The sequence below is a fragment of the Salvia hispanica genome, chromosome 6 (assembly GCF_023119035.1).
Source record: "Salvia hispanica cultivar TCC Black 2014 chromosome 6, UniMelb_Shisp_WGS_1.0, whole genome shotgun sequence".
Lineage (NCBI taxonomy): Eukaryota > Viridiplantae > Streptophyta > Magnoliopsida > Lamiales > Lamiaceae > Salvia > Salvia hispanica.
This window is the reverse complement of record NC_062970.1, coordinates 43,352,858-43,374,561: the sequence shown is the minus strand read 5'-3', so window position 1 is coordinate 43,374,561 and position 21,704 is coordinate 43,352,858. Positions and strand designations below refer to the sequence as shown.

The following is a 21,704-nucleotide window of genomic DNA, read 5'->3' as shown; positions in this document are numbered from 1 at the left end:
TTTTGTGAGTTAATGAAGAAAGAGTAAAGTAAGAGAGAGGGAAAAGTAGAGAGAGTGATGTTTCCATTTTAGGAAACGTTTCATTTTTAGTGGGACAACCCAAAAAGGAAAATGTTGCATTTCTAATGGGACATGGAGTACTAATTAGAGTCATAATAGAGATAAAATTATAAAGAAATGAAATCAAAAAGTAAATATTCGAACACACAGCACACTAGAACTATTTTTGTAATTTTACCATTGCTTATAATTTGTTAAAAAATAAATTGAGTTGATAAAATTATTTCTGAAGTGCTCATAAGCACTGAAGCTTAATTTATTATAGAGTAGTATAAGCTTATTTTGCCATATATTTTGAATGAACTTTTAGGTCTCGAGCAATTTGTAACTTAGATTTAAAAAACTTGTAAGGCTACTATCTTAGAATTGTACTATTCAATCGATCATCATTTATTTATTATTACTTTAATATGCAGACTTTGCATTGGAAGAAAGATTTGAAATTATTGGGAAAGAAATGGTACAAAAATGTGGTTATTTGCCATTGGCAATTTCTTTACTCGGTGGGGTCTTGAGAGAGAAAAAATCGATTGTTGAGTGGAAATCAGTAAATGAGCACATCAAAGCAGCCATATATGGAGTTGAAGAGCGGATTGATGGAGTGCTGAATTTAAGCTATGAAAGTTTACCCTATTATTTGAAGCCTTGCTTTCTCTATTTGGGTATATTGGGTGAGGATGCAACCATATATGCTTCTTATCTATATAGCATGTGGATAGCACAAGGCATGATTTCATATGAGAATATTGGAGACAAGGATGACACTTTAATGGATATCGCTGAGCTGTACTTAAGTGAGTTAGCCTCCAGGTCCATTGTTCAAGTTGAAATGAAACTTGGTTATGATGTTGTAGATAGAACTAAAAAGTATGCTACATGCAAACTTCATGACGTAGTAAGAGAACTATGTTTGAAATTGGGAAAAAGGGAGCATTTTGGTGTGCTGAGTTTGGAGTATAAAGGTGGGAAACTTAGTACCTTACTACGGGAAGCTTCGTCGCATATGAAGATACAACATCTGGCAATACATTTCAGAAATGAAGTCGAGCATGAGAATATAGTTGCTTGTGGAGAAGATAGTAGCGAGCATATAAGGACTGTTCAATTATTCAATCTCACAGGATCGTTTGTTGATGAGTTCCCCCGACAAAGTATAGTTGATTTTCAGAAATTCAAATTGCTGAGAGATCTATTTTTGTTTAGATTCAAATTTGCAGGAGGAAAGTTACCGAGAGGAATCACTAAACTTGTTCACCTTAGACGTTTGCGTTTACAAAGATGTGAACTTGATAAGCTACCCTCTTCCATGAAGAATTTGGTATATATGGATACCCTTGATTTGAACTTTTCAAAGAATGTTGAAGTTCCAAATGTTTTTAAGGAGATGTTGCGATTAAAACACTTGATTCTTCCTATCTATGGAGATGAAAATATTAGAAATTATCGACTAAGATTGGATGAGGGAGTATATGAGTTGGAGACTCTACAATGGCTTGATAGTAGATGCCATGAACTTAAATGTATGGACAGAATGAAGAATCTCCGATATTTTACAGCAAAAATATACGATAATGAAAGCTTGTCAGCTATCATGAATGACATTATGAACTTGAACAAGATACAAGATTGTCAAGTAATCATTCAAGGAAGTTGCGACTTAACAAGTGAGCGAATGCTGGAGAAGGCTTTGACATGTCCCAATCTTTATGATTTGACTATTGTATCTAAATCAGCGAAGGCGCTAGCAAAGTGCGAGAGTGATTTGTCGAGCTCGAAACTTAAGTGTTTGGTACTGAATAGTTGTGAGATTGAGGATGATCCGATGGGGATACTAGGAAAGCTTCCTTGCTTGATAATATTGCGAATGCATCAAGAATCATTTGTTGGGGAGAAGATGACATGCCCAGCAAACAGTTTTCGTTGCCTCAAGAAGCTGTTATTATTAGGTTTACCAAAGTTGAAGGTGTGGAGAGTGGAGGCAGGAGCCATGCCCCTTCTCTCTAAATTAACAATCACAGACTGTTCTTGTCTGAAGATGGTTCCAGAGGGATTGAGTGGCATTTCTACCCTTCAGACTCTCGTAATTAAGAAAATGCCGGAATTGAGCGAAAGGGTATCACCAGCAGGACAGGATTTCCACAAAGTCCGCCATGTCCCCACAATTCGTTTCAAATACTAGTCTTCACCCAGGTATCTCATTTCTCACATTTTTATTCGTTAGTTTTGGCGAGTTTCATTTAATTGCAAATTTATAGTAAGAAAATGAGTAATAAGAAAATATTGATTTCTATATGTGTATAATATTTTAGTGGTCCCTTTGTGGATTAAAATGAAAAAGGGAAAATGAGCTGCCCAGGAAAATTTTCCATTATGTCTGGGGATAATTATCTATCTATAAAACTTCTCAAAATAAATACTGAAAATATAAATGTTCCATGATTCCATCATTTTACATCAAAGAGTTGGAACACACCCTATATATATTGTAAAGTTTTTGGATAGTAAACAGAAAATTAAGTTCATGTGACAAATTGTAAGTAGTGTTTGCTTCCTATTCATATATACTTTTTTTAACCAAAACACATCTTTATCTCCTTCTACTAATTACTGAGGCAAATATGTTCCCAAGATGTAAATTATATAAGGATTCTACTCTAACATTACAGGTGATGGTTGATTACAAAAAGAATCGTTTTTTATTATTAGTATTAGATTTATTCTTGTTTAATTGGTCTTATAATTAAAGCTAACAGAACTCTCAAGAAGGCTTTTACTAGTACAAGTTAATCCATTGTTTAATAAGATGGATTGAAATTTTAGATATTAGATATTTCAAAACTCTTAATAAAATCTATTATCTGAGCTAACTTTTATTTATGTTCCATTGAAATAGTAGAATTTGAATTTTTGTGGCAACGAGAATAAAAATTCGCTTGGCAGTTGCAAATTAGTAGTTGTATTTGCTCTTATTTTCATTCTTGATATCATTAATAATTACAAATTCTTATAATTCTTTGATCCTTTTAAATTAGGCACTACTCATCAAACCAAACACATCTTTACTATTTTTGTTGCCTATGTGCCCACAGTTACAAGGTATTGGTTCAATTGAGGCTTATAAGCTCTTGAAAATTACTTGGCAAAATAAAATCATAAAGTCTAATCCTGTCATTATGTTTTTATTTTCATTTATTTGTATTTATAACAAGAGAAATCTTTTGTATTATTGCTAAATTTACAGGTTGAGCATTGATCCTTTGGAGAATAACTGATTCTTACTACCACTTTTGGTGCTCAATGAAAACAGCATCTTACCTTTCTCTAAAGGGTACATTCCTTGCTAAAGTGTTAATAAAGCTCAACTCATTATAATGTAGTATCGTTTAATTTTATTTTTCTTGTGTTGCAGGTTACATTTCTCCTCCTTCGAGCTTCAATATCGTTGTTGAATATGATATTATATTTGAATGATGTTGTGTTTGAATTGACTATGATGGTGTGCAATAATTCAAATGTTGAAAGTGTGAAGTATTTTATAATTATGTGTGGGTTGAATTTGGCTTGTATTGAATTGCTCGATGAAGCTTTGTTCACTATTGTAAAATTTTGAATTTGGTTTGTATTGAATTGCTCTATGAAGATTTGTTCATTATTGTATTGAATTGCTTGATTAAGCTATGTACACATGTTATTTAGTGGGTTAGTGGGCTATAAGCCTAACCCAAAAAATGTGGCCCAACATTGAAGGAACCAGAAAAATGAAGTTTTGGTTTTCGTTCCTTAACTTTAATACACCCTTCAAGTTAAGTGACATAAGTGCCTTGTGGTTAACATATTTGTTGAACAAACAACAATTTTATTATATCTTTACCGAGAGCTGTGATTAATTGCTAACTCATCCCATAAAAAAATGTCTAGTTTCTTTTGATTTTATTCTATAAAAATATTATATTTCCATTTTTGAAAAAAATCTCTCACATTAATATAAAAATTATATTTTCTCATCCATTCAACACAAAAAATAAATCATTTTAAAAAATTTTATGGGACGAAGGATGCATTTAACAAGGGCCAAATGCTGAGAATGAGGTAAGTCACACCACATGTGAAATACTACCAAAAATGGGCATACATCAATAGTGTCATCTGTTAAAAAGAGGAGAACATCTAGCCTAACATTTCCATCATTCCACAATTTTGGGATAGGAAAAACGCGTTATAAGTTTTAAGAGGAAATAGATTTAAATTGGAATGGCAATATGAAGGTTATAAGTACACCTCAAAAAATATAATATAATGAAAAAGCCGAATTTCATTGGACAAAATAAACTGTGACTACACTGATTCACTGTGGAATTAGGTTGCCAACATATCATGCATCATTATTTCTATACATTTATTAAAGAAAGAATTTTCATTAATGAATGGTCAATAAAATGAACTCATGTTTATTTATTCACATAAAATTAAATTATTTATCTCATTTATTAACTAAATCTTCGAATACAAAAAAAATTATTTCCGTACTTTTATAAGAGATTTGATAGAATGTACTACTTCAGTATGACTTTCTCTTGGGCTTGGATTCTTTATTTTTTTTCCTTCTAGTACTCCTCCAATCTAAAGTGACATGGTTAGTAGGAGTACTTAATTTACCAAGAGCATGGTTAAGGCTTTTTATCCATGTTCTTCTCTTTGTTTGGTAGCAAATTAGGAAACCCATAACGGACTCAGATGGAGCTCCGTTCCGTCCAAAAACCACTGTTTCACCCCAATTGTTAACATTTCGATCTGCTGCGGATAAATTTCATGCCTCGGGATCCACAACAAGACAACAAGATAGAGGTGTTGGTAAGTTTAGCAGAGGTCATATGTTTGATCCTATCAATCACAAAATTTTAAAAATTTGAAAAACATTTTCAAGAGTAGAGAATGGTCGATTCCCGACTGGATGGTTTTGACAGTTCAGAACGGTATGATATGCTAACTGCTTTATAGGCTGAACCAGACTGGACTACATGCCGGTTCACGATCAAACCTATCATAACAGCAGGTCCGGTCCGATTTTTAAAACATCGTTCATATGAGATAAACTACATTTATAATGCAACGCAATCTAGTGCATGGAACGTGTGATTGACTTTCATAGATACGTAAATTTGTGATTAATTCTTATCTCCACATATATATATTACGAGAAGGAAATCTCAGTCATTATTTTTCAATTCTATAAAAAGATTTTGTAAATAAATGGATCTATTACTATTATTATAACCTGGGCAATAATATTTCTTTATAGAAACACCAAAATCAAAGAACGAAGGGCTAGAATTGAATGAACTTTGACTATAATATTCCACACAATAAAAAATGTGACATTCATATATTTTATTTTATACTCCGTATCTGAAGTATTTCAGTGGCTAGATTTTGTCACATTTAACTACCTAATTTAAAGTGTATAAATATCACATGAAATTCTAGAAATAAAATTAACATAAAAGAGATAACGACGGCTATATAACTGATTCATCCAACAAATCTTTTATACGTATATATATTTATAAATATAACACACTCAACTTATAAATTGTGATCTGATTAATATTTCACATCAAAATTTGATCATTGTTTCTTCAGTTTTGAGAAAAGTGTTTCGTAAAAAAAATTTCTAAATCGCAGAATAATGGCCGACGGTCAGGCGGCGGCGGTGAAGCCACCGGAGAAGAAAGATGATGAGAAAGTTCCGTTTTATAAACTGTTTTCCTTTGCAGACAAGCTCGACATACTTCTAATGGTGGTCGGCACAATCTCAGCCATCGGGAATGGCGTGTCGCAGCCGCTCATGACGCTGATTTTCGGCGAGTTGATCGATTCCTTCGGCGGTGGTGATCGATCAACTGTGGTGCATGCAGTTTCGAAGGTGATCGATTTAGGTTTTTGTTTTTTTGTTGAATGTTCTGTTTTGGGGATTTCATGCAGCCGATTGTCGTCTAATTAAACGTGATAATGCTGAATCGAGTTGTTTCGTTTGATTAATTGCTGGATTGAATCCTTTCCTGTTCCTAAATTGATTTGAATTTGAACTTGTATGAAGCGATGCATTTAATTTTGCAGGTTTCGTTGAAATTGGTATACTTGGGCATTGCTGCTGGTATTGCTTCACTTCTGCGTGAGTATTAATTCCTTTTTTACTGCATTTGAATGCAATTTGCGGTTTACATTTATTGCCATAAACTCTGTGTGTGAAATCATGAACAGAGATGGTGTGTTGGATGGTAACTGGTGAGAGACAGGCTACTCGAATAAGAGGACTATACTTGAAAACTATATTAAGGCAGGATGTCGAGTTCTTCGATACTCAAACATCAACAGGAGAGATCATTGGGAGGATGTCTGGCGATACGATTCTCATTCAAGAAGCCATGGGTGAAAAAGTAAGCTCTTAAGTTAGGATAATAGTCATTGTAAAAGTTATAAAAGAGGCAAGGATTCTTAAATATGAGTTTGATCATGAACAGGTGGGAAAATTTATTCAATTTTTTTCAACATTCTTTGGAGGCTTTATTATTGCTTTCTGTAGAGGATGGCTCCTGTCGATCGTCTTGTGTACGTGCATTCCTGCTCTTGTTGCAGCAGGAGCAGTTTCGGCTGTACTCATGGGGAAGATGGCGACACGTGGACAAACTGCTTATGCTGATGCCGGAAATGTAGTTGAACAAACAGTTTCAGCAATTAGGACGGTATGTTTTCAGAATTTCGATCCCATTGCTTCTTCCTTGTCAAGTTAAAACGTGCTATTAACTTGTTTGTGTAGGTTCAATCCTACACTGGTGAGAAACAAGCTGTGGATAAGTACGACGCCAAATTGGTTATTGCTTATAAGGCTTCTGTGAAACAAGGGCTAGCTTCTGGCACTGGATTTGGTTGCATGTTGTTCATGGTCTTTTCTACTTATGGACTTGCAATTTGGTATGGAGGCAAACTGATAATCACCAAAGGATACAGTGGAGGGAAAGTTGTGAATGTTATCATGTCCATCATGACAGGGGGGATGTAAGTTGCAGTAACTTAGTTTATTGTTTTCCAGATTAACATATTTCGCTAAGTATGATTTATGCTTCTTCACCAGAGCAATTGGCCAGGCTTTTCCGTGTGTGAACGCCTTTGCAGCCGGGCAAGCTGCTGCCTACAAGATGTTTGAGACCATCCATCGGAAACCAAAAATTGATGCTGATTGTGGTGGAATTATTTTGGAGGATATAAAAGGCGAGATCGAGCTCAAAGATGTGTATTTCAGATATCCAGCAAGGCCAGAAGTCCAGATATTTCAAGGCTTCTCGATTTTCATACCGAGTGGGAAGACTGCTGCTTTGGTTGGGCAGAGTGGGAGTGGCAAATCAACCGTGATTAGCTTCGTGGAGAGGTTTTATGATCCTGAAGCTGGAGAAGTACTGATTGATGGAGTTGACTTGAAGAAGTTAAAGCTGAAATGGATCAGAGGAAAGATTGGACTTGTCAGCCAGGAACCTATCTTGTTTGCCACTTCCATTAAAGAGAACATACTATACGGGAAGGAAGATGCCACAGATGAAGAGATACGAAGGTCTATTCAGCTTGCTAATGCTGCTAAGTTCATTGACAAGTTACCAAAGGAAAGACATATTCCTCTTTTTGTCTGATATTCTTTAGCATGCTTTTTCCTAAAGGATTTTGGAAATGACAAGCTTCAACATTGCAGGGTCTTGATACAATGGTGGGCGAACATGGCACCCAGCTCTCTGGGGGTCAGAAGCAGAGGATTGCAATTGCTCGTGCCATTCTGAAAGATCCCAGAATTCTACTTCTTGATGAAGCAACGAGCGCTCTTGATGCCGAATCAGAACGAACAGTTCAGGAAGCACTCGACAATGTCATGACAAACCGTACAACAGTGGTGGTTGCACATCGTTTGACAACTATTAGGAATGCTGATATCATAGCTGTTGTGCATCAAGGGAAACTGGTCGAGCAAGGTGCATGCATATGCATATGTTTTTTCACCATTTCAGTCTTAATTGCGATCTAGTACATACTAACATTTGAATCATAGGCACACATGATGAACTGATGAAAGATCCTGAAGGAGCTTATACGCAGCTTGTCCGCATGCAAGAAAGGAGCAAAGAGGCTGAAAGTAGTCCTAGCAGTCAAGAAGAGACCCCTCACGCCTTAGAAAGAAGCGTGAGCAGATCCGAGAGAAGCTTGAGTAGATCCGACAGCCAGAGACTTTCCATGCGCAAATCCTCAAGCAATGACTCATCAAGGCATTCTTTCACACTTTACGGTGTTCCTAACTTTGACCTGCGCGGAATCCAACCTATCGAAGATGATGAAGAAGAACCTGACGAACACACAACGAGCAGACGCAACAAAGTTTCTATCAGACGGTTAGCAGCCATGAACAAACCCGAAGTGCCATACTTGCTACTTGGGTGTGTAGGTGCAGGAGTGCAGGGTTTGGTCTTCCCTATGTTTGGGCTTTTGCTGTCAACAGCTATCAGAATCTTCTTCGAACCTCCGAGTCAGCTCAAGAAGGATTCCAGTTTTTGGGGGCTTATGATGGTTGTGCTAGGCCTCAGTACTCTGCTGGCCCTTCCTGTACAGAACTTCTTCTTTGGAGTTGCGGGTGGAAAATTGATCCAGAGGATTCGCTCTTTGTCGTTCAAGAAGGTCGTTCACCAAGAGATCAGTTGGTTTGATGATCCTGCAAACTCAAGGTTTGTCACTATCTAATGAAGTTAATATCTGAACGCCCTTTTTTCTGTTTTGGTGCGTGTTTGTGATGGTTGGAGGTGTTTGATATGTGCAGTGGAGCAATCGGAGCGAGATTATCAAGTGATGCCGCAACTGTTAGAAGCATTGTGGGGGATGCTTTGGGACTGATAGCTCAAAATATGTCCACTTGTTTAGCAGGTCTCATCATTGCCTTCACTGCTAACTGGTTGCTGGCCATCATTATCTTAGCAGTCCTCCCTCTTGTTGGTTTACAAGGATTCCTTCAGATGAGATTCTACAAAGGCTTCTCTGCTGATGCCAAGGTCTCTTCACACCACCAACCAAATACACACACACACACATGAGAAACAAGTTTTTGAATGGAATGTTTGTGCAGGTTATGTATGAAGAGGCTAGCCAAATTGCAAACGATGCTGTTGGCAGTATCAGAACAGTGGCGTCGTTCAGCGCTGAGGACAAGGTGATGAAGATGTACGAGCAGAAATGCGAGGGTCCTCTGAAGCAAGGAGTCAGGCTCGGAATTGTTAGTGGTGCAGGTTTTGGTGTTGGTGCATTGGCGCTCTACTGCACCCAGGCCTTCTGTTTCTATATAGGAGCCATTCTCATTCAAAACGGTAGAGCATCATTTGGTGAAGTATTCAAGGTTTTCTTCGCCTTAACCATGTCCGCGACTGGGATCTCCCAAGCTAGCGCTACAGCTCCGGATGTTAACAAAGTGAAAGACTCTGCTGCCTCTATATTCGAGCTGCTCGACAGCAAGCCTAAGATCGATTCAAGCAAAGAGGATGGCACGACGTTGTCTAGCGTTCGCGGTGAGATTGAGCTTCTTCATGTCAGTTTCAAGTATCCCACACGGCCTGATATTCCAATCTTCAGAGACTTATGCCTCTCCATACCTTCTGGAAAGGTCTGTATATTGTTCAATTTCATCTCAATTCTGTCAATAATCACATTTGCTTAAAACGACTCCTACTTTCTACAGACAGTTGCTCTAGTTGGCGAAAGCGGCAGTGGAAAATCAACCGTCATTGCTCTGATAGAGAGATTCTATAATCCTGACTCGGGACAGATTTTCTTGGACGGAGTAGAGCTCAGGAAGTTCAGGCTGAGTTGGCTGAGGCATCAAATGGGGCTGGTGAGCCAGGAGCCGGTGCTGTTCAACGACACAATCCGAGCCAATATCGCCTACGGGAAAAAGGGAGAGGTGACAGAGGAAGAGATCATCAATGCAACGAAAGCAGCCAATGCTCACACCTTCATCTCCGGGCTGCCTAATGGCTACGATACGGGCGTTGGGGAGAGAGGCGTGCAGTTATCAGGTGGTCAGAAGCAACGGATAGCCATTTCTCGGGCAATACTGAAGGATCCTAAGATCCTTCTCCTTGACGAGGCGACAAGCGCGCTGGATGCTGAGTCGGAGAAAATAGTGCAGGACGCGTTGGATCGGGTGATGGTGAACAGAACCACGGTTGTGGTGGCGCATCGGCTGACGACAATAATGGGGGCGGATGTCATTGCGGTGGTGAAGAACGGAGTGCTTTGTGAGAAGGGGAAGCACGATGTGCTGATGAAGACCAAAGATGGAGTGTATGCATCATTGGTTGCTCTTCATGCAAGTGCACAGTAGTGAGTGATGAAAATCAGAGATAAGAGTCTAAATAAGTATGTCAATATGCTTTTTTCTGTGTTGATTAGGTTGATCATAATAATTCTTGATTGGCTGCTTTTCTCTTTCTAATTTTGCTACCATGATTGGGAAGAAAGAGGGACAAAATGGCAGTTATGATTGTCAATAAACCTTTTTTGTGTTGGAAGGAAGTTTTGATTTCTGAGAAGTAGTTATTCAGTTATAATTATTCTTGTTCATTGATTTGTATGCTTACACTTTTGATTTCTCACTAATCATCTAACTCAAACTCTCATTTCTTTTGGTTTTAATACATTAGTTTGGTTCTCATACTTCAAATATACATGTTATTAACATTATTAATTATATAAATTAAATAAATATAAAGTTGGTGATGGAATTGTGTGTGAATTCAATACAGGAACAAAATTCAAAATCTAAAGAAAAGTTTTTTAATTTCAATCGCGTCTTCCAGAAGATTTAAGATGAATATAAGTGCTGAAATTTCTTGAATATCTGCTCCATTTTATAATTATTATATACTCAATGTTTAGATCTCAATATTTTGGACAGCTTAATTTAGATATATATATATAGGAGAGTGATCAGGTCCATAACTCATTTTATGTCAAATATCCAAGTCAATCTCATCCCTTCAATTATGGATCTGACGATTTATATGGCTCCATTTTATCCTTTTTTAATATTTATAAAAATGATAAAAGGGTACGGATGGAATGAGATATATTATGCAATTATTTATTTTCCATGATTCACGCCAATTTTCTAACGGAAGTTTTAATTTTTCATTTGTAATTGAAACCAAATCAAATTTTATTCATGAAGAAGAACATAAGCACCGTAAGAAAATCCGCTTCATCCTTCATCAGCTCAACTATATTTTGATGTGTTATCAACGATGGAAGAATGTAAGTGTTTTTATGCATATGATTTATGATTTGAATTTACGTTCTCAAACTGTTACCAATTTTGTATACAAATTATTAGATACTGTGCTGCCTACTTTGGTTATGTTTTGCGATTAATGTTTTATTTATTTGCACGAAAATATATGATTATCGTGCAGGCACTTTAATCGCGTCATACTTGATGGAGCTAAATGCAACGAAATACTTGATGATGTTGCGTACAAACCGGCAATACACTGAGACGGGAGTAGAGGCGAGCCGCGTTATTTTCCAAACCGGCAAGACATTGAGGGAAAAAGCAATAAAGAAAGCGAGTAGACCCCTTCGGAAGTGTAGGACATGTGGTGACATGGTTCATCATGATTCAAGAACATGCCCCGAAAAAGACCCGGGTATAGGCAAGAGGAAAGGAATGGAGAAGCATAAGGCAAGAGGAAATGTTGATTTTTTTTTTTTTTACATTATCTTCACAGCTCTCATACATTATGGGCTTGTACTATTTCTATTATTTAAATTGAGCATCATTTTTGCTTTAGACATATTTTAATAAGCACGTCTTCTATTCAACTAGATCTCCGTTGTAATGAACTTACGTTGGCACAACTAGTTTCTATTACATTATTCCTACCTGACATCTACTTTGTATAGAATTTGTTAAAGATTGTTCACGTATACTCTTTACATTATGTAACAATTAACGATACACTACATTACACGTGTTGTATCATTACATTATACGTTTTGTATAATTACTGGAACACTACTAGGTTTTTCGACCCCTTTTCCCTTGTCTGCAATAGGGTTACATTTTAGGCGATGTATAATTACATTATACGTGCAGCATAATTACATTATACATTCAGCATCATCACATTAGACGTGCTGCATCATGACATTACTAGAGCTGGAATAATTATACGTAGATTCTTAAAGGGTTTCGCATAAACTCCAAATATGATAAAACAATAATTATATTAGCTAGATCCAAGTCATTAACCTTAGTACCAAAAACAGACTTTAAAAAATAAAATTGTGATTCACAATCCAAATCTCTGGCCATAAAACACATTACTGCCCATAATACGCGAGTCAATTTTCGAAGCTGCCTTTGATCTTCTTGGCTTTCCCGTGTGCTGTTGCTAAATTTTGGCTAACCTTCGCCCAGGCATTGTGCTCGGACAGAATCAAGGTGCTATTCACCTTCATTCTCATTGTTTCTAGACTTTTGGTGCCATTTGTTGTCAGGTCACAGCGTCATTCCTTCTCCTTTGCTCCAAAGAATGTCTCCATGTGCCTCATCAAGTGAATGTTGTCATCTATTTGGTTATAATTGGTTCTCCAAGGCATTTCCACAAATTGATATTAACTGCACATCGTTTGATAATGGCTCCTAGTTTTGGCTGACCGCATTTCAACAGCATTTCAGAGAAGCTGTCTCTGTAAAATAATATAAATTACATTATCAACTAATGTATTTAAATACATGATTTGAATGTCTAGCGCTGCTATGGGAATAAAATCATCCCAAGAATCATCCGTAGCATCAACAACTCTTAGCCTCTTAGACCTTATACATAAGTAGATAAAATATGTATGATTAAAAATGAACTACTGAATAATGTAAATTTTATAATTATGATCAAACTGCATAATATTACAGAACTAACTGTGTAATGTAAATACACAACTATCAGAAGCTCTATTTAAGATGATGCAGGGGACGAAATAATGTAAAGTTTAGCACAACAATGTTTACAAAAAAGCTATACATTATTATCGGTAGCCTATTGCTTAATGTATCCGTCAGATGTAAACAATGTAACAGAGATCATGCCAAAAAAGAAATACCAACACAAGCCTAAATATGTTACATTATTCAAATTTCAAGATCTCAAGTCTTAACAGAGACACAAAGCTTACCATCTTCGGTGTTAAAATTGGGCTTGCAGGGTCGTCCTCTTTTGACCACGTTCTTCTCTTTTTTCATCTGTTAGAACTGACTGAAAAAAATGATACACAAGAACATTAGAATTCAACCAAAAAACACTAAACCAATCAAATATATACTGAAAAATGTAATGTAAACCAACAATTCAACGAAATACAATTCCAAAAAAAAAAACCTAGGGTCAAATAATATCATAAATGTAAACCTATGGTCGATTAATCTCAGTAATGTAAACCAAAAATTCAAACTTTGTTTTGAATCAGTCGATTAAATCTTTGTTTGATTCAATCAAAAATCCAATTTTTGTTTTAAATCAGTCAATCAAATCTTTGTTCAACTAATGTCAGTAATGTAAACCAAAAACCCAAAAATCAAATCTCAGAAATGGTCGATTAAATTTTTGTTCAAAATAAAACAAGTTCAATCATCCCAAACCTGTAAACTTCCAATTTGGGTCGCGTCTACTGCCGCCGCCGCCGTCGCTTTGATTATCCAGGCCAGGTTAAATTTTCCCGACGCCTCCGTTGCCGTGGACAAGGAATCACCTGGGTGAAAATTTGATAGTGAGGGAATGTAGTGCTAACAAGAAGACTAAGGTTGAATGTGTAGAGAATTTTAGGGAACTAGGTTTTTGGAATTGAATCGGCTGCTTTGGAGTGAGAAATGGAGAGTGAGGGGAATGTGGGAGGTTGGTTGAAATAAATGGCCCTTATTTCGGAGCTTCATTTTTTAAAATCGTATGATGTAGTTGATGTTCCCAATATACCCCCATAATGTAATTCGGAAGCCTGAATAATGTAACATGGAGAAGGAGGTACATTACAAATCTACACCCTCCATCTAGTTAATCCTAGGGCTAGAAATACATTTGAACTTAATACTTAAGAGTCACTTGGACCCTAATGCTCCCCTATATATATATATATATATGGGGATGTGATCATATGATACACATAATTATGGTGATAACCTAATAACCCTCATTTTATGGACGAAATGTATCATTTTATAGAACATAATATCATTTATTGATTAAAAGTATCATTTTATGTATGCTGAAAAAATATCATTTTATCATGTATAAATATTATTTTTAGTAAAAATTATATTTTTGACCCATAAAATGATAGGGTTATTAGATTACCACGTAAATATGAATTATTATTATAACGCACTCCATATATATGTGACTCAGTTTGCCCATTAATGTTAAGGTCAAGGATGTATTTGTATTTCGCTGTAAATATTAGTGGCCAAATTGAATACAAAACGTTAGTGATTTATTTACTTTTCGCAATAAATAATTAGATATTATGACTTTAATGCTACTTAGCCTGTAAAATATTATACCAACACTAAAAAAATTGAAGCGTGATGTCTTAGCCCATAAAATATTAAATATTACTACTACATCAACACTAAAAGAATGGAACGTGATGACTCACAACAAATATAACCCAATTAAAAATAAAATATCTCAATAAAGCATGATTCAAGCCTCTTAATTAAATTACATGACAGCTGAAATTTCAATGCTTTGGGCCCAAAAATTCGTAATCATCTCACTGCAGAAAATAAATTAAAGAATGAAATAAAGTAATACACCAATCTTATTATTCATTCATTCTGTCATTTTCATCAAACGTGTTTAATTTCCATATTATACAGACCACACATAAGTCAAACACGTAAACATATTTCTCTATATAACAAAACGCGACATTAGCCACGTTTTATTTAAATATATGTAAATTATTTGGAACTATCCGAATTAGTGTCATAAATAATTAGGTTTGGTTCAACGCCAGCGTTAAATGGAATAGAGTATAAAATTCTAGAACTATTAAATGAATTTGAAGTTGAAGATGTCAAGAATAACTACTACAAATATGATAAAATAAATAAAAAAGTTGGTTTAAGTCGATTTTACAATATTAAATAATTAATTTTTTGACACAGCACATGTAACACTTGCTTACATACGACTGGTTTATTAATAAAAGTTGATAACCATCTTAATTCACAATTTAGATGGTTAAAGAAAATGGCATCCAGATTTGATTCTAAAACGTGAATATTTCAAAATCTTTAGGTATGAATAATATGTTCGACCTACTATTATATGGATATGATTGATTATTTCCACGAATAGCTTCTCAAACTGCTTGTCTTGACTATAATAATTATAATAAACTTTTTCTGGTTTTGATTATGTCCAAGATGAAGCTTCTATCAATTTATATCTCAAATTGAAAATATGAAGTAAAATCGACTTGGTTTAAGTCCTTACCAGATTCATTCTTCTATATTTTTTAATTTTCAAATTTATGAAAATGATCAAATTAAATTTGTGTCTATAAAATTATATAAACAGTTGAGCCATTACAAACATTTTTATTGTAACCAATGAAACCCTACAATTTAATTAATCTCTCCTTCACGTATCACTACGCTTTAATACATAGGAATGTATCTTACTCTCATAAAATTTAACACAATGCTTATGAAGTGAGTATTCAAATGTTTGTTTTGTTTCAATATATTTTCTTTAATTCTCAAATTAAACAATTCATAGAGTAATTAAATGAGGCATTAGGAATAACAGTATTTAATTAAATAACTTATTTCTTCTCACCGACAAAGTATAAAAATAGCAGTTTAATTAAGTTCATATTAATATTTTTATGAAAGACAAGCCATTCCAAAAAAAAAGAAGATAAAATAGTGTTAACAAATTAAACAAGACTAAAGTACGAATTTAGTCCCCTACAATTACCCTAAATTTTTTTTTATCCTTTACTTTAAATATATGATTTTTTGGTCTCAGACAATATATTTTGGTCAAAGCTTGACTTTTTCCATTAAAACTAATGGTCAACCTGTTTGACCAAATTAATGATTTAATTATAATCTAATTTACCTAATTAATTTAATACTATAATTTATTAAAAAAATTACTTAAAATAAAATTGATTAAATTAAAAGAAAATTTACATAGAATAAAAATTAAAAGATATTTTTCTTTCCAAAATTGTCACAAAATTACTTATAAATACTTATACCCAATACAGTAAAGTACTCTCTTAGTACGATTAATGAAAAGCTTCTCTCTTTTTATCACAAAGTTTTAGTGTTTTAGTGAGTATTACATAGAGATTATATATGAATTAAATTCATATTTAAGTACATTTCCTTTTAATTTAGTTAATTTTTATTTAAGTAAAATTTTTTATAAATTAAATATTAAATTAATAATATTAATTAAATTATAGTTAAGCCATTAATTTAATAAAACACGTTTGACTATTAATTTTAACGAAAACTTAGATCAAATCATAATTATTTGGGACCAAAAGATACATATTATGGAGAACTACTAAAAGAAATTTAAGAAGACATTAGTCATTAAAAAATGGAAGACTTCAAAAGTACCCTTTTACCGGTCTGAACAGCCTGCTTCCCCATACGTATACACAAGTTTTTTAATATTATTTCACAACCACTGACCAACAGAGAACTAAATATAAACAATGACTCTGTATAAATATACGTATTTATATAGATTAAGAACTACTAGTGGCCATTTTTTTTATTATTATTGTCGTCGACAGCCCCTGCGATTTGGGTAATTTGATTCCTGCTTTTGGATAATACAATGCAATCAAGGAGTATAGCATATTATTAATACCTCAAAACTGAAAATATTCAAAAGGAATTCAAAAATCAAAGCCAATTAGTGTATTACTTATTTTTTAATTCTCCATTTTCTTCCGATTTAAGAATAAATCCTTGTGTTTGAACTGTTCATTTCTAAATTACTTGTGCCAAATTGAATAAGATGTACTATCTCACACACACTGTTTTAATTTTCTTTGATGTACTTTAGTTATTATTATTATTATTATTATTATTATTATTATTATTATTATTATTATTATTATTATTATTATTATTATTATTATTATTATTATTATTATTATTATTATTAAGGGCGTATCCCCAATGGACCAAGTGAATATTTCTTCCGTTGATTTGTAGGCACTTCGATGGGTGGAATAACTGACCCATGCTCCACGCCCAAAAGCACATGATCCATACCTAAAAATAGGGATGATCCCCTAATCATTTGATTAAGTATGTACCAGTCTCCTACTACTCGATCACATCCCTTAGATTTATTATTATTTTTTTTAATTCATGAGCTAAGTAGCCCATAATATCAATGTATTTCGACATGAATTATCACAATATTCTCATGTACCACAAAGGAATATAAAATACTACATGAAGGTGTCATTCGGTTGTCATGACTAATTATTATATGGTGATCCATCTTAATTTGTGAGATCATTTTAGTTGGTGTGGGATGACTATGACTAATTATCACATCGATCATTATTCATCTATGATTAAGTTGTGGGATTCAATTCCATGCATGAACCAAACCAATACATACTTAATCCTGAGATATAATCTTGTCAACCGAACATCCCAAAAAATATTGTATTAGTAGTATTTATATACTCATGAAATAAAATACTGGGATTGAAATATACTATTACAGATTAACGAATAAAAATACAAATTAATGGATAATCAAACAACTCTATTGAATAAATCAGGTATAATAGCTCTAAAATCTTTTTATTGATTTAATATATGCTGCTACGCCAGCTCCATTTCTGGAAGCAATTTGATTTATTTAAATGAACATTCTGCATGAACATGACAGATTAATCCAAGTTGTTCAAATCAGACAAAAATAATTAGACAATTTGACTAATATATTTAATAAACTTTATACACCACATATTATATTTTACGGTAGAGGGTCGGTGCTAATAGGATCTTACATATCTGTCGAAATCCGGTCATTGTTCAACTTTGAAAAAGTATTTTTCTTCTTTAATTTCCGAGTATTCTACTGCTACAACATTATACATTATTCCTAAAATCAAAAATCAGTCTTATACAATTGTCAGTCATGCGGTCATGCCTATAAATACTTCAATTTCTACCCTAACATCTCACTATAACACAAACTACATTTATATTTATTCATCTTAGTTAGGAATGGAGCTGAGCCTTCAAGAAATGGTGAAAAAACCAATCCACGAGATCCCAACGCGGTACATTGTGGATCAAGAAGCCGCGATTTCACGCTCGTCTGAGGATATTTCATCCTCAGCCGCAGCAGAAATCCCGGTTCTCGACATGGAAAGCTTGCTCAACGAACAAACGAAAGCCTCCCAGCTCGAGAAGCTTCACTCGACATGCACCGAGTGGGGCATATTCCAGGTTTCAAATTTTTCTATTTTAGGTTTTATCGGATTTTGTTAGGAATTCATGTCATCATCTAATAATCGTATATATGCAGCTAGTGAATCACGGGGTGAACACTTCATTGGTGGAGAAATTGAAGCATGAAATCAAAGAATTCTACAATCTTCCACTGGAAGAGAGGTTGAGATACAAGATTAGGGAGGGAGAGGTTGAAGGCTATGGTCAAACAGTAATTGTTTCTCAAGATCAAAAAGTTGATTGGGCAGACAGATTCTACATGATCACTAATCCCATCCAACGCCGCAAACCTCATCTCTTTCCCGATCTCCCTCCATCACTCAGGTGCATATTCTTTTTAAACAATTTTTTGGTTTTCGAAAGGCCAAATTGACGGAAAAACCATGAAGTTTGGTCAAATTCTGGTTGGTCTAATGGTCTTGCAACTTAAAAAATCGGCAAGAAAAATCGCATAGTATAACATACTATTTCGCAATTGTCCCATGGGCTCTGATTTGAGTGACCTCGTGTCCGGTGTGATAGTCAAAAAACGAGTTAGATCTATGAGAATCTTCATCAGTTTGACAAGACACTTAACACTTGTTCAATCATATAATCAATTTGAAACTATATTACATAGAGACAACATAAATAATTCGCCATGGGATAGGTGCGAGCAATGTTAAATTTCATAATTTTTTTTATCAATTTTTTAAGTTTCGGGAAAGTTTGACCAAACACATACCAATTTGCCCTTTTCAAAATTTGACTTTTTCACTTGTGGCTTCAATAACGATGATGTCATATTCTTTCGGATTTGATTTAATGTTAGTCATTGTGCAAAAGTCTCTATCACCACAACGAAACAGTGGAAAATCATTGTCTCAAAATTACGAAATCAAATTTTAGAATAAATAGCTTCTACCAGAATAAATTCCAATGTTGTTTTTGAATCTAATCGAGTGCACTGAACAACTCTATGTAGAGAAACCCTAGAAGCCTACATCTCCGAGCTCCAGAAGCTGTCAAAGGCGATATTCGCTGTGATGGCAGAGTCTCTTAAGATGGACGCCAGGGAGGTGGAGGATATGTTCGAGGACGGGATGCAGTCACTGCGGATGACATACTACCCTCCTTGCCCGGAGCCGGAGAAGGTGATGGGGCTGACACCACACTCGGATGCGAGCGGGATCACCGTCCTCCTCCAAGTTAACGGCGTCCAAGGCTTCCAGATCAAGAAAGACGGCGTCTGGATGCCCGTCCATTTCCTGTCCGACGCCTTTGTTGTCAACGTAGGAGACATCCTTGAGGTTTGTTGACTCTCGCACATGTTAGCCTAATCCTAATATATTCACCAAGATTTGGTCAATCATTCAATTAATTAATCAAAGAGATTTTTAGTCGTGTGAGAATCGTGCATGCTGACTCGATCGGGAATGTTACAAATTCAAATTTTAGTTCAGTTTGGATATATAAAAATCGGGAAAATTGAAAACTAAGTTTAGTTAAATTTCATATTTCGGGTTAAATTATATATAGAGTTTTAATATTGAAATAATATCTAAAATTTTAATTTTTTTAATTAATATTATCTCCGCTAAGTATTGAGTATTTTACAATTTTTTGGACATCTATTTTTAAACGAATAAGATACTTGGTTATACTAAATTGTAAATTAATAATAACAAGATAACATTTAAATATTGATTTTATGTTTGAAATTAATTGCACATGATATAATATTAATAAATATATAAAGTATTGTACATAGTGTATATTTTTGAAATTTAAGATTTTTTCCGGTTTTTATAATATTTTTATATAAGTTTAGCTTTTTTATTTTTCGATTCAGATCAATTTTTATACTCCACTTTGTATTTTGCTTTTCTTGATTCGATTTTTGGGATAAATCAAAAACCGAATACTCACTCAAAAACACTTATAAGCAGATATTGAGCAATGGGGAGTTCAAGAGTATTGAGCACAGGGCGACGGTGAATTCGGAGAGAGAGAGAATAACGATCGCTATGTTTTTCAACTGCAAATACGAAGCGGAAGTGGGGCCGTCTCGGTCGTTGTTGACGACGCAGCGGCCGATTTTCAGGCGGCTGAAGATGGAGCAGTACGTTAAAGATTTCTTTGCCAGGAAGCTCAACGGGAAATCATTTCTTGATTACATGAAGATATAAAGATGCATCTCTCTCTAGTCTCTACATATAATATTGTTGCTTCATTACTGATTAATTAATTACTACTATTGATTAAATGTGTGTTGATTAGCTTCTTGTACATGTAAGTTTTACAGTTTTTTGGTTTCGGAGTAGTACTGAAATTTCAGTTGGGATTATATTAACATTATTATTGTTATTTTTTGTTATCAAGATAATTCTCAAACTTAGATTATATGAGGTGAAATGAGTATTAATCCCATAAATATTCATACATATTTTATTTCCAATTGGGATATTCTCGTATATATTTTGTGGTTCGAGAGATATATATTCTCGTATATATTTTTGTGGTCACGAGTATAAATTTAATTAATATAAAAATAAATTAAAGATATATAAAAAGATATGAAAATGTAAAAATGATACAAAAAGAAAAAGACGGGGTGCGGGCGACCTAATATTCTCCTTCTCGCCCGTCTCCTGCATTGCTGCCGCCATCTCACTGCCATCGTTGTCACCTTCTCCTTCCCCCCCTCACTAAAGTTGCCTCGCCTTCTCCCCTAGTCAAATCCGGGTCGATTGTTCGCACACATGTGATACGTCGCTTGCATGAGTTTTTCTCATACAAAAATGGATCACTAAATGTCGCGCACAAATTACTCTTTGTTTTTAAGAAAAATAATCTTATTTATAGATGAAATGAGTTCTAATGCTTAAATGATAAATTTCTATTAATGAAAAAATTATTATACGACGTGAGTTTCAATGAACAATTGATAAAATAAAAGAATTGAGACTAATTTTTATTGTTAATAATTTGAACTATTTTCATGGATCAAATTCTCGGCCCAAAACTGAAAATACACATTCGAGTAAATGGGCCTCGTTATGGGCCTATAAGAGTTACTGCA

General features: G+C 34.5%; 3 protein-coding genes and 1 long non-coding RNA gene across 5 annotated transcripts; 3 read left to right on the top strand and 1 right to left on the bottom strand.

Moving 5' to 3' along the window:
* Positions 1–479: 479 nt before the first annotated feature.
* LOC125193693 (probable disease resistance protein At1g58602) lies at positions 480–3,755 on the top strand. 2 transcript variants are annotated; one of them, XM_048091543.1, is made up of 4 exons: positions 480–2,250; positions 3,093–3,156; positions 3,302–3,388; positions 3,470–3,755. In XM_048091543.1, the coding sequence occupies exon 1, from the start codon at positions 518–520 to the stop codon at positions 2,237–2,239; it is 1,722 nt and encodes a 573-aa protein (XP_047947500.1). In that variant the 5' UTR covers positions 480–517; the 3' UTR covers positions 2,240–2,250; positions 3,093–3,156; positions 3,302–3,388; positions 3,470–3,755. The 2 variants fall into 2 exon arrangements, with proteins under 2 accessions (XP_047947500.1, XP_047947498.1); XM_048091541.1 differs by lacking the exon at positions 3,093–3,156.
* A 1,991-nt stretch (positions 3,756–5,746) lies between these two features.
* LOC125193906 (ABC transporter B family member 9-like) lies at positions 5,747–10,673 on the top strand. Its single transcript, XM_048091846.1, has 11 exons — positions 5,747–5,983; positions 6,178–6,232; positions 6,322–6,497; positions 6,582–6,803; positions 6,878–7,116; positions 7,193–7,711; positions 7,798–8,075; positions 8,153–8,819; positions 8,912–9,140; positions 9,215–9,745; positions 9,821–10,673. The coding sequence occupies exons 1-11, from the start codon at positions 5,747–5,749 to the stop codon at positions 10,463–10,465; spliced, it is 3,798 nt and encodes a 1,265-aa protein (XP_047947803.1). The 3' UTR covers positions 10,466–10,673.
* Positions 10,674–12,349: 1,676 nt separating this feature from the next.
* On the bottom strand, positions 12,350–14,039 carry LOC125193910. The gene is made up of 3 exons (XR_007171661.1): positions 13,778–14,039; positions 13,315–13,394; positions 12,350–12,831 (listed from the first exon to the last, which is right to left on the bottom strand). It is a non-coding gene; the product is annotated as an uncharacterized LOC125193910 (long non-coding RNA).
* Positions 14,040–18,391: 4,352 nt separating this feature from the next.
* On the top strand, positions 18,392–21,003 carry LOC125193908 (protein SRG1-like). Its single transcript, XM_048091847.1, has 4 exons — positions 18,392–18,640; positions 18,720–18,967; positions 19,608–19,932; positions 20,572–21,003. Exons 1-4 carry the CDS (start codon positions 18,416–18,418, stop codon positions 20,809–20,811), a joined length of 1,038 nt encoding a protein of 345 aa, XP_047947804.1. The 5' UTR covers positions 18,392–18,415; the 3' UTR covers positions 20,812–21,003.
* Positions 21,004–21,704: the final 701 nt, after the last annotated feature.

Bases quoted from the DNA above. Each gene is read 5' to 3' on its own strand.
- LOC125193908 (XM_048091847.1), top strand. From the start codon at position 18,416: ATGGAGCTGAGCCTTCAAGAAATGGTGAAAAAACCAATCCACGAGATC. The intron at 18,968-19,607 runs GTGCATATTCTT...AACTCTATGTAG, and splicing joins GATCTCCCTCCATCACTCAG to AGAAACCCTAGAAGCCTACA. The intron at 19,933-20,571 runs GTTTGTTGACTC...ACTTATAAGCAG, and splicing joins ACGTAGGAGACATCCTTGAG to ATATTGAGCAATGGGGAGTT.
- LOC125193906 (XM_048091846.1), top strand. From the start codon at position 5,747: ATGGCCGACGGTCAGGCGGCGGCGGTGAAGCCACCGGAGAAGAAAGAT. The intron at 8,076-8,152 runs GTGCATGCATAT...TTTGAATCATAG, and splicing joins AGGGAAACTGGTCGAGCAAG to GCACACATGATGAACTGATG. The intron at 8,820-8,911 runs GTTTGTCACTAT...TGATATGTGCAG, and splicing joins GATGATCCTGCAAACTCAAG to TGGAGCAATCGGAGCGAGAT.
- LOC125193693 (XM_048091541.1), top strand. From the start codon at position 518: ATGGTACAAAAATGTGGTTATTTGCCATTGGCAATTTCTTTACTCGGT.